At 42.2% G+C, this 13720-nt stretch overlaps 3 protein-coding genes across 3 annotated transcripts in view; 1 reads left to right on the top strand and 2 right to left on the bottom strand.

Annotated features, from left to right (window-relative positions):
• The window catches only part of ep300a (EP300 lysine acetyltransferase a), a gene marked incomplete at its 5' end in the record, with an annotated part of 29632 nt that extends 28786 nt beyond the window's left edge, over window positions 1-846 (top strand). The window contains one exon of the mRNA XM_080541981.1: window positions 1-846. This exon is cut by the window's left edge and continues 4746 nt beyond it.
• A 1969-nt stretch (window positions 847-2815) lies between these two features.
• Window positions 2816-8652, bottom strand: cbx7b (chromobox homolog 7b; the record flags this gene model as incomplete). Its single annotated transcript, XM_080541510.1, has 6 exons — window positions 2816-3106; window positions 6332-6713; window positions 7188-7254; window positions 7359-7424; window positions 7522-7565; window positions 8584-8652. 6 exons carry the CDS (start codon window positions 8650-8652, stop codon window positions 2907-2909), a joined length of 828 nt encoding a protein of 275 aa, XP_080397636.1. The 3' UTR covers window positions 2816-2906.
• A 733-nt stretch (window positions 8653-9385) lies between these two features.
• Window positions 9386-12969, bottom strand: josd1 (Josephin domain containing 1; the record flags this gene model as incomplete). The annotated part of the gene is made up of 4 exons (XM_080542196.1): window positions 9386-11084; window positions 11387-11581; window positions 12133-12261; window positions 12680-12969. 4 exons carry the CDS (start codon window positions 12967-12969, stop codon window positions 10982-10984), a joined length of 717 nt encoding a protein of 238 aa, XP_080398322.1. The 3' UTR covers window positions 9386-10981.
• Window positions 12970-13720: the final 751 nt, after the last annotated feature.

Raw genomic sequence — 13720 nt, forward strand, 5'->3', positions numbered from 1 at the left:
TCAGACCCCTGAGCAGAGAGACTCTTTTCTACTGCTTATTTTTGTCCTCTTTGATTTGGTTTCCTTGCAACTGCAACCTAGGCTACTCTTGAACTATGTAAAGTATTGATATTTTCGAAAGGTACAGTATGAGGTGTAGGTCATTTGAGCACCAATGCGCCTTTGTGTATTTTTGACAAACTTGGGGTTTATTCAACAAACACACCTAATGATTGCTGTGAACACAACACAACACATCCACACAAACACATGCACAAATGAAATTGGGGAAGAGGCTTATAGTGTGGTAATAAAATGAATTGTTAATTTGCGTCATATTAAATAATTACACAAAACTCACAAGTTCACTTATTTTTCTCCAAGGTTGGGTTTTGGGGTAAGGGGACACAAAGCAGAAACAAGTGGCAATATATCTTGAGACTTATTTTATAAAAAACAAGGAAAAAAACTCTTGTCTTTTATATATATAGATATATTATTTAATTTTATTTTTTTGAAAATAAAACTTGAAGCTACAGGAATTATTAGAATAAACTTTTTTGTATTGAAGATGTAATGGTGATGCAAAATGACACTGCGGTCATTCAGACCCCTCTTTGGGGCTGTTGAGTATATCATGCCGTTTTGAAGAAATGTTCATGTACATGCATATAAATGTATACATACTGAATCACTGTATAAACCATGGCAACTGAACAATTTGTTTTGTTTTTATTGTTTCTTCTCCTAAAGAGACTGGAAATAAGACTATTTAATATTTGTTTAGTGTTCAAATGGAATCTTTGACCACTTTTCCTTGTTAACCTATTTTGGTGCTTGCTGGGAGGAAGCAAAAAAGAAATAACTGTTGCTCCATTTTCATTAGTTTATTTTCTTTAAGTTATTTTGGTGGTCTGATTTTTTGCCAATAATTTAATTGTACAATAAAGTATGTTTGTACCATTGGAAAAATATCTACCTTGTGGTGGTTTTCATTTCATGAACTTTCATCATAGGTGAACAGTACATCTAATTTATACAGACCAGTGGACACCGGTGGAGGTAGAATCGGAGGATGGGCTCAGTGTAATGCATGGAATAGAACACGTGTTTAATACCATTGCTGATTCCATTCCATGCATTACAAATGAGCCCGTCCTCTGATTTCTACCTCCACTAGCCTCAGTTGATACAGACATTTTACATTTGAGTAATTTAGCAAATGCTGTTATCCGGAGTGACTTAAGATATGTACATTTGTCTGAAGTAAGTGAATCAACTATACTGTACATCACATTCATTGCAATTAAAGTAAGATTTTCCATAAGAACGAGTGCCACAAGCAATCTCAGTGCTAGAGATGGGAAGAAAACAACTGGTTCTGTTGACAGTGCCCCCCAGAAGGATTTGGACAGCTAGGATTGGAATTGTGATTCTATACTCATATAAACAGTGGCCCTTAATAAGTGGTATATGAAAATACTCTAAAATAAAAGGTGAACTGCTGTTCCAATTCAAATGTATGGACAGTGCTAACATTCACATTTTAGACTAACTGTCCAAACACTTACAGAGGGCATTGATATGGTTGTTTGAAAGAAAAACGAGGAGTAATATTAAGAGCCTAATTTATTTTTTCAAACTATAGAAATACTTTTATACACATTGACATATTTAGACAGGAATATTTGTTTTTAAAAGTTCATTACATCACTTGACAAGCTGTAAAGTGCAACATGTTTTCGCTTAGCAGTGAACAAGAAGCAGCAGAAGCAACCACATTTGGCAATATCAAATAAGTGCCTGTCTTGTCATTGCCACAGTGCTAGCATACATACAGTACATAGTCATAAAAACAGAGTATAAAAACAACTCAGTCCCTCTGCATCACTAATACACAAGGTTTCTCCTTCAAAGAATAAATAGATTACATTCAGATCGATATAGAAAAATAATGATTAAAAATACGCAACCTTCCTCCTCGTTCTCAGTCTCTCTCCCCTACCTGGAATTAAGGTGTAGGCCTCCTCTTACTTCAAGCCCTAATGATTTCAAAGGAGAATGTTATTATTCACCAATACCAAATCCAAAAAGAGAGGGCAGTTAGTGTTTGTTTTGTTTGTAAGCCTCTGTGTGTGTGTGTGTGTGTGTGTGTGTGTGTGTGTGTGTGTAATCGCGCACACATCCTAAATGATCTACAGAAACAACATCAGGCACTTCCACTCCTCAATGCATTGTGGTCACACAGAGGGTGTAGAGCCACACGACACTGACCCAGAGTGGGATAAACAAACTCTGACCAATGAGAGATGACCAGGAAGATTCCACAAAGATGACACATCAACATCATGATGTAAATACAGTGCAATTCAGTACAGTCTGTTCCCAAGTCTGGGTCTCTTCAGGGTTACATTTATGTTACGTGTACATGTGCACAGAGCTATTATAGCAACAGTTATGTTTTCAATGTCAGCATCCTAAAGAGAGGAGAGGAGACAGGCATGCAGACCTTGAAAGCCTTCTTGCAGAGGATCTCCACAACCATACAAGACTCTAAACCACATGTTTTCTTTTATAATAACAGTCTAGATGCAGTGCAATTAACACTCTTGTACAAGCTATAGGTATTTATGCTGTGTGTATCCCAAATGAGGAGTGTATGCCCATCTCAATGTAGTCAGTATATACTGTACATTATTACAGTATGCTTCAATAGTATTGAACGGTAAAGGAAGTTAGAGTGGAGATACAGAGTTCACTCACAAGGCTGGAAAAATGAGATTAAGGGAAGGATGGCAATACAGAGAGATGACGCTGTATAGTGGAGGGTTTGAAAAGATCACAGGCCACATGTTTCAAATCTCAACCCCTCCCACCTCTCTCTCTGTGTTTTTCCCAATCCTGTTTTTTTTTCTCTCTGCTGTTTCTCAGAACTCTAGGCCCAAACCCCTGAAGAAGCCTTTGGCTGCCAGGGCCTCTCTGAAAGTCACTGTGATCGAGTTGATGGTGACATCAGTCACAGTCACCTCTCCTGGGCCAATCACAGGGCTCCAAACCTCAGACCTCTGAGACACGGTCACTTCCTCTGGTCCGATTGCGGAACTCCAATCTTCTGCCCTGTTCTGCCCTGAGAGAGGGAGAGAAAGAAAAAGAGAGGGGGAGGGAGAAAGGCATCAAGAGAGAGAAAGAGAGAGTGTGTGTGTGTGTGCGTGTGTGTGTGTGTGTGTGTGTGTGTGTGTGTGGGGGGGGTGATGAGAGAGAGAAGAGAGAGTGAAGTCGCTGTGATTGCATCAACTCTATCTCGTGTTTTTATTATTAAGTTACTTCTCCTGGATGACCTAGATTTTTATAGTTTCTGTTATAGATATGCTATTATAAACTGATGAGGATAGGGAAAAACAAATAATGCATTGTCTGTCGGAGAAAGGATGCATTGTGCTACCAGGACATTTAGCCTATACTTTTTTCTAAGCTATACATGAAATGCCTTTTTAAGTCCCTCTCTTGTGCCACTACTGAACACTGCCTGTTTGCCTTCCCAGCTCAGGGTGGGGGAGCTAATGTTTTTGGTTATCTGCCCAGTGTTCCTTCAGTACTGTGGCCTACCTGCAGATACGTTGACAAACACAGCAGTGAGAACTAGGTCACTTTGGTGCTTATGCCTGCTATCTATGGAACATTTTGTGTGCCACAATTCAAAAATAAAACGACCACAAGAATATTGAATGTTGAACCCATCTAATAACAAATGGTCATATTGAGCCTTGAAACAAAGCAAATCACCACTCATCTAATGACAAATGACCATAACAATATGACTATAACAAATGATATAGCTGAATACATTTGAATTGAATATTGAAAACACAAAGCAAGAACAAGAATGCTACAACTGATAGATTATATACTGTATATATACAATATATACAATAATATTTTGTTATTAGGCGAGTCCATTTTCTATTAGATTCATTCCTTTCGATACTCAGTGCAACCACTGTCAATCAAACCCTAACCCCTCCTGGATGAGAGCTGGATGGCGTCTTTCCCAGGCAGATGATTGATGTGATGGGAGGGCTGGAGGGTTTGATTGGTGAATGGAATGAACACATCTAATAGAAAATGGACTCACCTAATAACACAAATATCAAGTGTACATAAAAAGGGAGGGCTGACTTCAAGTAATGTACAGTGGGGGAAATAAGTATTGAACACATCAACATTTTATCCAGTACCGTAAATGTATTTCCAATGAGCCTATTCAAGTGAAATATATACCACCAGACTTTGGTATTAACTCAAACAATCCAGACAAAAAATCTAAAAATTAAAGTCCATATGTAAATAAAGTTATGTGTAATAAAGTGAATGAAACAGTCACAAAAAAGTATTGAACACACTAAGGCTTCGTTCACACGGCAGTGAAATGTGACCCAAATCAGATTTTTTTGCCGACATGCGACTCAGGTCTGATTTATGCATTTATGAAATTTGACTTTTTAAAATCCGACCTAGGTCGCGTTTATACATGTCTGATATTTAGCAACGCGCCCCCGTCTGAACTGTCAAGTCGTGTTTAATGTGACTTTTACGTCACTCTAGCAGGGTTGCCAGATGGGATTGACAATTTACAGCCTACAGTCTATAACCGCTAAATCGAGTAGCCCATTCGGCGGTAACCCACCCCATCTGGCAACCCTGCACTCTAGACTTGCTCATATCTTTCTCATATCTTTGCCGGCTTCCGCTGCACAAAAACTTCAAACCGGTTGTAACGCTATCATGTTATCCTATATATGTTATAATGTATCATATATATTAGATATCATAAATCTAGATATACTTGCAGTATACAGAGTAGACATGTATCCTCCAAAGAGACTTAGATTTAGATTTAGTAACCTAAAAATGAATTAGACCCCTATACTTTTTTTTATTCATTTTTTTGTTTCTTTTTATTTTACTACTCGATCTTTTCAGTTTGTAAAGCGTCTTTGAGTGTCTAGAAAAGCGCTATATAAGTCTAATGTATTATTATTATTATTATTTATTTATTTTTTATTATTATCCATGGTTACTTCCGTAAACATCCTGACGTCATTGTTATTGTCCTGCACATGCGGGTCTGTTCAGGGCCGCGGAATGTTCACACGGGAGTCAATGTAGGTCAAATATAGGTCACATTTTAAAAGTAATGTGAACTGCCAAGCCCAAAAATTGGATCTGTGTAAAAAATCTGAATTAAGCATCAAGACCTGCCTTATGAACGAAGCCTAAGAAAAAGCAGTACACCACAGCAAGGAAAGGCAAAGAACCAGCTGAAAACCATAACTAACTAAACTAACCTTAACTAGGAGGCAAGCTACCTCCAATCTGTGCTAATTAATGTCAGCTGTGTTAGAATATATTGATGGGCTATAAAAGTATTTGTTTGTCATTTTTTTGTTGTGTGGCAACACAACAAACATCTAATGATGGGTAAAAGCAAAGAGCTGTCTCAAGACCTTCGCAACCAGATTGTTGCAAAACATTAAAATGGAATTGGCTACAGATGTATTTCACAACTTCTGAATCTTCCAGTAAGCACCATTGGGGGCATTATCTGTAAGTAGAAGCAACATCACTCCACCATCAACCGCCACGCACAGGAGCTCCTCGCAAGATTTCTCATGAGGGAGTCAGAAGGATACTTAGAAGAGTAGCCAAAGGGCCACGGACCACTAGGAAAGAGCTCCAGAAAGACTTGGAGGCAGCAGGTACAATTGTGACAGAAAGGACAGTAGGCAATGCACTCCACCGCCATGGCCTCTGTGCACGCTCAGCCCGCAAGACTCCACTACTGAAAAAAAGACACTTTGAAGCTTGTTTAAGGTTTGCCAAACAACATTTGGACAAGCCCAGTTCCCAGTGAACTACTGGGAGCATGTACTCTGGTCAGATGAGACCAAAATCGAACTTTTTGGCTGTGACACAACACACCATGTTTGGAGGAGAAATGGCACCTCACATCACCCGAATAACACTATACCAACAGTGAAGTTTGGAGGTGGAAGTATCATGGTGTGGGGCTCTTTATAAAACTGTTCAGTTGGAGCTTACTTGTGCTGACTTTGAGTCATTTGCAATTAGGTCAATATTCAGCTAGATCATAGTAGTCGGATTGTTGCAGGATTCCATGTAGCCATGTATCATTAGATGAGTGGTGATTTGCTTTCATATGTGTTATGTTTCAAGATTCGATATGCCCATTTGTTAAATGGGTTCAACATTCAAGATTCGTTGTGGTGGTTTTATTTTTGAATTGTGGCACAAAGAATGTACCATAGCTATCTGACCCGACTAGGTCACTTACCTTTCAGAATGCCACTGCACATCTCCCCCTCTCGCTCTGACTGTTGCCCGGCTTCCTCCTCCTCTTCCCCTTCCTCCCCCTCCTCCCCATCCATGTCCTCATCCTCCTCTTCCCTCCCTTCCCAGTCCTCGTGTGTGGGGTCCTGTGTGGGGCTAGCAGGGTGAGAGGGTGTGGAAGGGAGGCACACAAACTGTGACCTCATGGGTTTGTTTGTGCGACGGGCTAGCCGGGGATGCAGGCTTCTTCTGCAGGATCTGTACGATGGATCCTCGTCCTCTCCCTCAGGGTCCAGTGAGCGGGTCAGGGAGAGACGTAGGCGAGCTGGTGGCTTCTCCGGGGCCTTGTGCGCACTCCGGAGAGCCATGGTGTATATCGTAGTATTCTACAAGAGAGGAGAGGAAAGAGAGAGAAGGGAAGACATCTCCTCATTCATACAGATATAGATAACACCTCACATAAACAGATGAGTAAAACAGACTGGTTCTGCATTTTGCACTGAGAGAGGTAATGAATGAAAAGGAGTAGTGATGATGTGCAATGGGCACTTAAGGTACTTTCTCTAATCAGAAAGTGAAACGCTTAGATAAATGACCTTATATAGCGCCTTATTACGAATCGCTTTACAATGGCCTCTCATTCACCCATTCACATACATATTCACACAGCAATGGCGGCAAGCTACCATGCAAGGCGCTGGCCCGCTCAATGGGAACAATTTGGGGTTCAGTGTCTTGCCCGAGGACACCTCGACACGTGGCCAGCCGAGGATCGAACTGCCGAACATGCGATCGTTAGACTCCGGCTCTACTTCCTGAGCCACACCCGCCCCAGATAGATGGATAGAACTATCCCATACCTCCAGCAGGAGCCTTTTAGGTTTGGGTCCTCTTCTCCGATACCCTAGAGGTCTGTCCCTCTGCTCTCTGGTGGGATGATAAGTTGAGTCTATTAATACAAGGTGTAAAGATACTACTCTGTCAGCCCTGTATGTACCCTACTGAACAGTTGTGTTGAATTAGTCACTTACTTCTCTTCATAGGCCTGCACCAGACGCTGGTCCAAAATATGCTCCTCGGGTTCCCATGTGCTGTACCTAAAGGGGGAAAGGGATGAGTCAGCCGTTCCCAGAACCTGCATGATGACTATTAGATCATGTGATGATGTGGTGAGATTGATGGGCTGGTACTCACTTGGGAGGCCATCCCTTCCACTTCAATAGATATTCCACGTTCCCCTGTGGCACATAATTCACAGACCAAGATCAGTAAAGGAGTGTGTATGGGTCCAGTGATACAATAACTTTAAATAGAGAATGCATGTCTCTTGTACCGGTAAGCCAAATGACGCCATCGTAAAAAGCTTCTCGGCACTGACAGAGCTTTAACGAGCACGATGACGTCATCGCACATGAGCGCACTTGCGAGAGAGAGAAGGTACCCTCACGAGAGTCCCCCTCCCCACTAGGAATAAGCTTGATTGCATAACATTCTAGAACATCTCTACCCTCCGCAAAAAATAGATCATGTGGGTGGGACCCTGATAATATAAACACACCAATGTTTGACAGCGTGCAACAACGTCTCGCTGGAAAAGGAACTGGATATAACGGGTGACGATTAATGCGCGTGCGTTTCCATCGGCTGATGTTTACCTCGACAATGACTCATGCGCTTAAGATATCGAGTTTACTTTTAATGCACAGAGAAATATGATAGTAATGATGTAACGTAGTCACACGCAAGGATTTTGTGTCATTATTAGGTTGACGTGTATCGAGCGCGCAAAACCCTGACTTAAACAGGCCACAGCGTTTTGCGCTCTTATTAACCCACAAACCCTCATCTGTCATCCATCCTAAACGGGCAAAGTGCGTAGGCTAGTCGTTCACAAATGCGCAATAATCATCATGACATTATAACCTGTAATCTGCAAATGACAGGAGGACAACGGAGAGGTTTCGCTTCCGATATTCCCGTTTCACAGTTTGGATAGCTGGCATATGCACTCTATATACTGTATGCAATCAAATGCAATGGCAACACGCTCCACGTTATGTTAAAGGGACACTCCCCGCACTCCCGCCCCCTTGTGTAAGGCTATCTATGTTTGTGTCAGTGGAGTGGATAAAAGTAGGCTACCGGGGCAATTGCCCTTCATTGTGGACTACTTTAGAATGACAAATAAATAACACGGTCCAAATGGCGGTACTATCATATTTCTAATATGGCACATTATCAAATACGGACTCTTACCTTTTTAACTCTTTTCTTGGTTATTGATTCCACAGCAAACACTTGTTCGCCAATAGCTGATAGCTCCATTGGTCCTTTATTGTAACTTATCTGTTCGCTCTTCTAACGAAACTGATTCTAAAGAAATGGTGAATTACAGCGTTATTAGTGCTGCTGCGCTCCTGAACAAAGTAACAGTAAACGACAAATACCTGCGTGTCGCGATCCAACACGATTCTCCTCCCGCAGCCCCTCCCCTTTAGAACTGAGCCTTGTTTTCGTTTCAGTTCGAGTTGAATTTCTCCCTTCCACTTCCTTTTGCTAGAGCTTTCCGTACGGCCAGTGACTTTTCAAATCTGCGACACATCTGCACTGCTTGGCGCGTCCCCGAGCCACTAAACGCGCGTCCAATGCGCGCTCTTCCTGCACAATGCAACGCTGTCAACTCGGAACTGGAGGCATATGGGTCCGCGCACGCAAATGTTACAACGTCACTCACACACTGTATGCAGAATTGCATGGATTCTTATTCTGATATTCCCTCCCCGTAGCAGAGTATTCCCAGATGTATCTCCTTACAAACGACGTCTATTTCCCAATCCCAACTTTGATCCATGCGAGATGGTATCACTGTTATTCAAGAAATGAGGCCAAAGGGGTATACATAAAGTGCCATACAAGCATTTTATTTCTGTGAAAAACAAGAGACACATAACTTAACTAGAAGGGAGTGGGTGGGAGGGATTGTCATGGCAAAAATAAACATCTACTAATACCACTGAGTTTCTCCAAAGATCCTGGTATAAGTAGCAACAAGGGATTTTCGACCAGTGAGATGGGTTGTCCAACTTCAATCCCTACGGGCTTCACTTCGGCAAATATCATTGTCTTATGATTTGTGATGAACACAAATGATTTGTAATTGCTCAGGTGAGGAGAGCTCACTGGACCGAGGCCAGGACCAGAATCGAACAACCCCTCTAAAAGTTAGAGTATTGTCTGCTCTCTTTGTAAACAGGTTAAGGCCATATAAAGTCTTCAATAATAAACTGTATGTGGTCGCTGTGATGATAAATATATCCACTAGCATGAATCTCTCAAAAGGCTGATTTCAAAATAGACAACACATCTGGCTGGACTGTTGTTGCACTGTACTGTTTTTGTCAACTTTCACTTTTTCTTCTACACACTTTCATTTTCTAAATGTATCTTTCAGCTACAGGCACTTTATCGACCTACTCCCTCTTTCCACTCTACTTCTCAAAGTGCCAACAACCCTCAACCCTCAGCACGTTCAACATTTCAGCCTTCCCTCAGACAGATCTTCAGATAGATACAAAATAATGTCCGTCCATTGTCAGTTAACAATTGTCATAAGTCAATAAGTAAAACAATACCTAGCATTTCACATTTCTGTATATTTGGCAGGTCAGTATTTGCAGAATACCTTGCATCTGTGCTGGTCAGTTTCCCATGCTGTATAATTATTTGGCATTACAACAGCCCAACAGTGTTAACTAAAGGAAGGTAGTGATTTGGAGACAGAAAGTAACAAGCTTTTCTGCTAACAGACTCAGATAGACTCAGAGACTGAGAGCACAAAACGGCTACATCAATCGAGGACTGGTGCTATTGAGAAATCTTGCTGTACCCCATCGGAGGGCACTTTTCATCAGCAACTATATTACAGTACTGTACGTGTACACAGACACACTATGGTGGAGGGAGTGCTTGGTGTTCCACTGCTTTGCCATTACATCAACTCTGTATTTTTATAGAACTCATACTTTCTGTTCCTGTTTTGGGGGTGGAATAAGCATTGGCCATCATTGTGAGCAGTGACATCAGAGGGAGAGAGACAGAGGTGAGGTGAAATTACAAAGTCGCAGTAAAGTAGGGAAGGAAAGACTTGGTAAGAGAGAGAGAGAGAGAGATGCACAAAGAGAAGGGAGAGAGGAACACATGAAGACAGAAAGAACAATGAAGGTTTAACAGTAACAAGGAGGGACACAGAGAGGACAACTGGTAGTATTGACTCCCACATTTGAAAATTGGAAACATTAACATACAAAAAAATCCAAAGAAACATTGAAAAATAGTCAATATATATAAAAACACATTAGAATCCCACACACCGAACATAGCGTTCATACATCTGAGTGTTGTTGTGTAGTGTGATTTTTGTGACCTTCCTGTATGCGTCCGTTTCCTTCATTGCTTCAGGTCTCGTCAGTCAGAGTCCAGCAATGGATGTGTAAACAAAAAAAAGGTAAAGTCTGGCCAGTGTGCATCCATGATTGGCTGAGCAGCACAACCCTACATCCTGTTCAATCTGTCTTTAATCAAACCTGATTGGACCACGCCTCCTGAGCAACAACCGGTAAAGTCAAATCCCCCCAAAAAACATTGGCAAGCACATTCAACAGCCATCAGACCTCCATGTTTGGTGAACCTCCACCTCCTCAGACACTACCAACAGGAGTTCACAGTTCTTCCCTCTCAGCTGGTGACGCAGGAATTTCCTGTTGTGTCATAGGAAGAGAGGGGAGAGTGATATCAATTGCGTTATTACAACTATATTTATTCAAACTGTTATTGAAATGAACATAGAGAGCAAGACTGTGTTACTATGTGGCGCCATCTAGTGGAAACGAGTAAATGTTTATTTACCCGCTCCAAATACACTTTAAAAACAAGTTGTACTTAGTCTACATTGTTACAACTACATTGTTGCACACACAATATCTTTCTCTCTCATGTGCACGCGCACACACACACACACACACACACACACACACACACACACACACACACACACACACACCTGAGCTCATCAGGGTTTCCTATGGTGTGGGGGCTGCGTAGTTTGGAGTCCAGGTTGTAGTACACTCCGCCCACTTCTCGCACCCCAATCCAATGCTGGCGCTTGAGAGGCAGGCGCAGCGGACCCCAGCGCAGGTTTGACGGGACGTTCAGGATGAAGCCTGTTACATTGGACAGTTCAATACTGCCTACATCCCTGCAGGAAAAACACACTCAACTGTTTGTTGTTGTAAGGGTAATGTAACGATACAGGTGGTGGACAAGAGGAGTTATATCCATACACTGTTAACAGTATGAGAAATGGGCTGTCTATACATGTAAAGCATAAAACATTGTAACATACTTGATGATCTTGTGCACTTTGTTTAATTCAAAACAGTCAGCTGCATTTTCCTCTTTACAACACCAGTTACACCAGCAGTAAAACAATAAGTTCTGGTTTCGTTCTTTGGAATTGTATTTTTGATCCTCTTGTTTTATTTATTTATTGTCTTGAGTCCAACAATAATTGTGTTGCCATTGTATCTGACGTGTACTGTAAGTGTGTCAGATAGTATGTCTTTGTTGTTGTTGTCCGTACTGTATATGTTGTCCGGTGCATGTACTATGGGTATGTTCTAGATTTGTTGTGTGTGTGTGTTGTTTTTCTGTATGTTGTGATTAATTGTAAAAACAAAACAACAACAAAAAACACAGATTGAAAGCAAAAAGTAAAGTAGGTGAATATATAGTTTTGATGAGAACTACCTTCTTTTATCCCACCACACAGCCTCGAACCCTCTGGTCTGTAGCGCGGCCATGATGACATTTACGTCATAGTTCCCATTTCCCAACATGCTCTTCTTGTGGGGGGTTACCAAAGTTCCAGGAGAGAGTCTGGAGGAGGAGCAAAATAGTGTTGTAACAAACAGGAGAAACAAGAGAAGGAGGAAAGAAAGAGAAAGAAAGAGGGCGATAAAAGGGGAAGACAGAGGAAAGAGAGAAATTCCCCATTCTCATATTATTCAGGTTATTAGCTGGCTAATCAGAAATCAGAGGACGGGCTCATTGTAATGTATGGAATGGAATAAGGAATGAGATCAAACGCATGTGTTTAAGTCCATTTCAAGCATTACAATGAGCTCATCCTCCAATTACTATCTCCTCAGCTGCCTCTGGTTATGACATTGGTGGGGATTGACTAAGCTATATATATATATATATATATATATATATATATATAAACCTCCACTCCTTCAACATAAAGAGGGAGTTTAAACCATGAAAGGTACAGGCTTAGCTTCTCCCCCCTCACCTCTGGTAGATGTCCTGGAGTGTATCCCTGCTGAAGGCCGACCCGTCCTGGAAGACGTTATTGAGAGCGTGCAGTGCGCAGAGCTCCCGCCGCTGCTTCTCGTGGTAGATGGACGGAGGCGGGTGTGGAGGGGGCGAGAGGTGCTCACCCGGGTCTGACCTCTCCTCCCCTCCTCCACCTGTACCCCCTACCTCACTCCCTTTCTGCTTGCTGACCTTCCATGGCATACAGCCCAGATCCTGCAGCCCCCCTCCCCCCCTCCCCTTACCAGAACATGGAGCACTCCCCATCACTGTCGACGCTATGCCACCACAACAACCGTCGCCATAGCAACCTCTCAGCTGCCGGAGGGGTGTGTGTGGAGAGGGGAGGAGGAGGTGGGTCACTTGGGGGAAAGGAGAGCCAGGTCAGTTCAGCCACACCTGCTGTTTCAAAAAAGGTGTTCAGGAACAAAGATGAAAAAAACAAAACAGCATTCAAGTTGGGTGTGAGGGGGTCAGAAGGACACGCGAGAGCAAAAAGGGGTGTATGCAGACATCTATACTCCAGATATGTCTGAATAAAAAGAAATACCCCAAGGGTAACATCAATAACAAAAAATCCCCCCCCAAAAACAAAACTATGAGAAGCAAGAGGGTGTCTCTCTTTTTTCCACTTCCTCCATTCTGGTTCTTGCCTTCCTGATAGCCTTGTATCACCTAGAGTCACTGGAGCATGTGCATAGCAGTTCTTTCCATTTCTAGAGAGCCCACAAAGGACCTGGGTTCCACCAGGAAGAGTTGGCTCCAGTGGAAAAGATGTATAACTTGCTGGACAGGAGGCTCAATGGTGTGTAGCAGACACAGGTGATCAGCTGAGAGAGGGAGGCAAGAGGGAGAAAATAACAAATAAGCATTTCACAAAGGTTAGGAGGTTGTCATCACTAATGTCAATGTTTGTCACACAGAGAGGGCAAGATAAGAGAACCCTGGCTTTTTTCTAAGGTGGCTTTTTCTCAGTGGTCAGCAGGAACACTAGGGTAAACATCTCTAGCAGCTGACT

This window comes from Nansenia antarctica (assembly GCF_963989245.1).
Source record: "Nansenia antarctica genome assembly, chromosome: 11".
Taxonomy (NCBI): Eukaryota; Metazoa; Chordata; class Actinopteri; order Argentiniformes; family Microstomatidae; genus Nansenia; species Nansenia antarctica.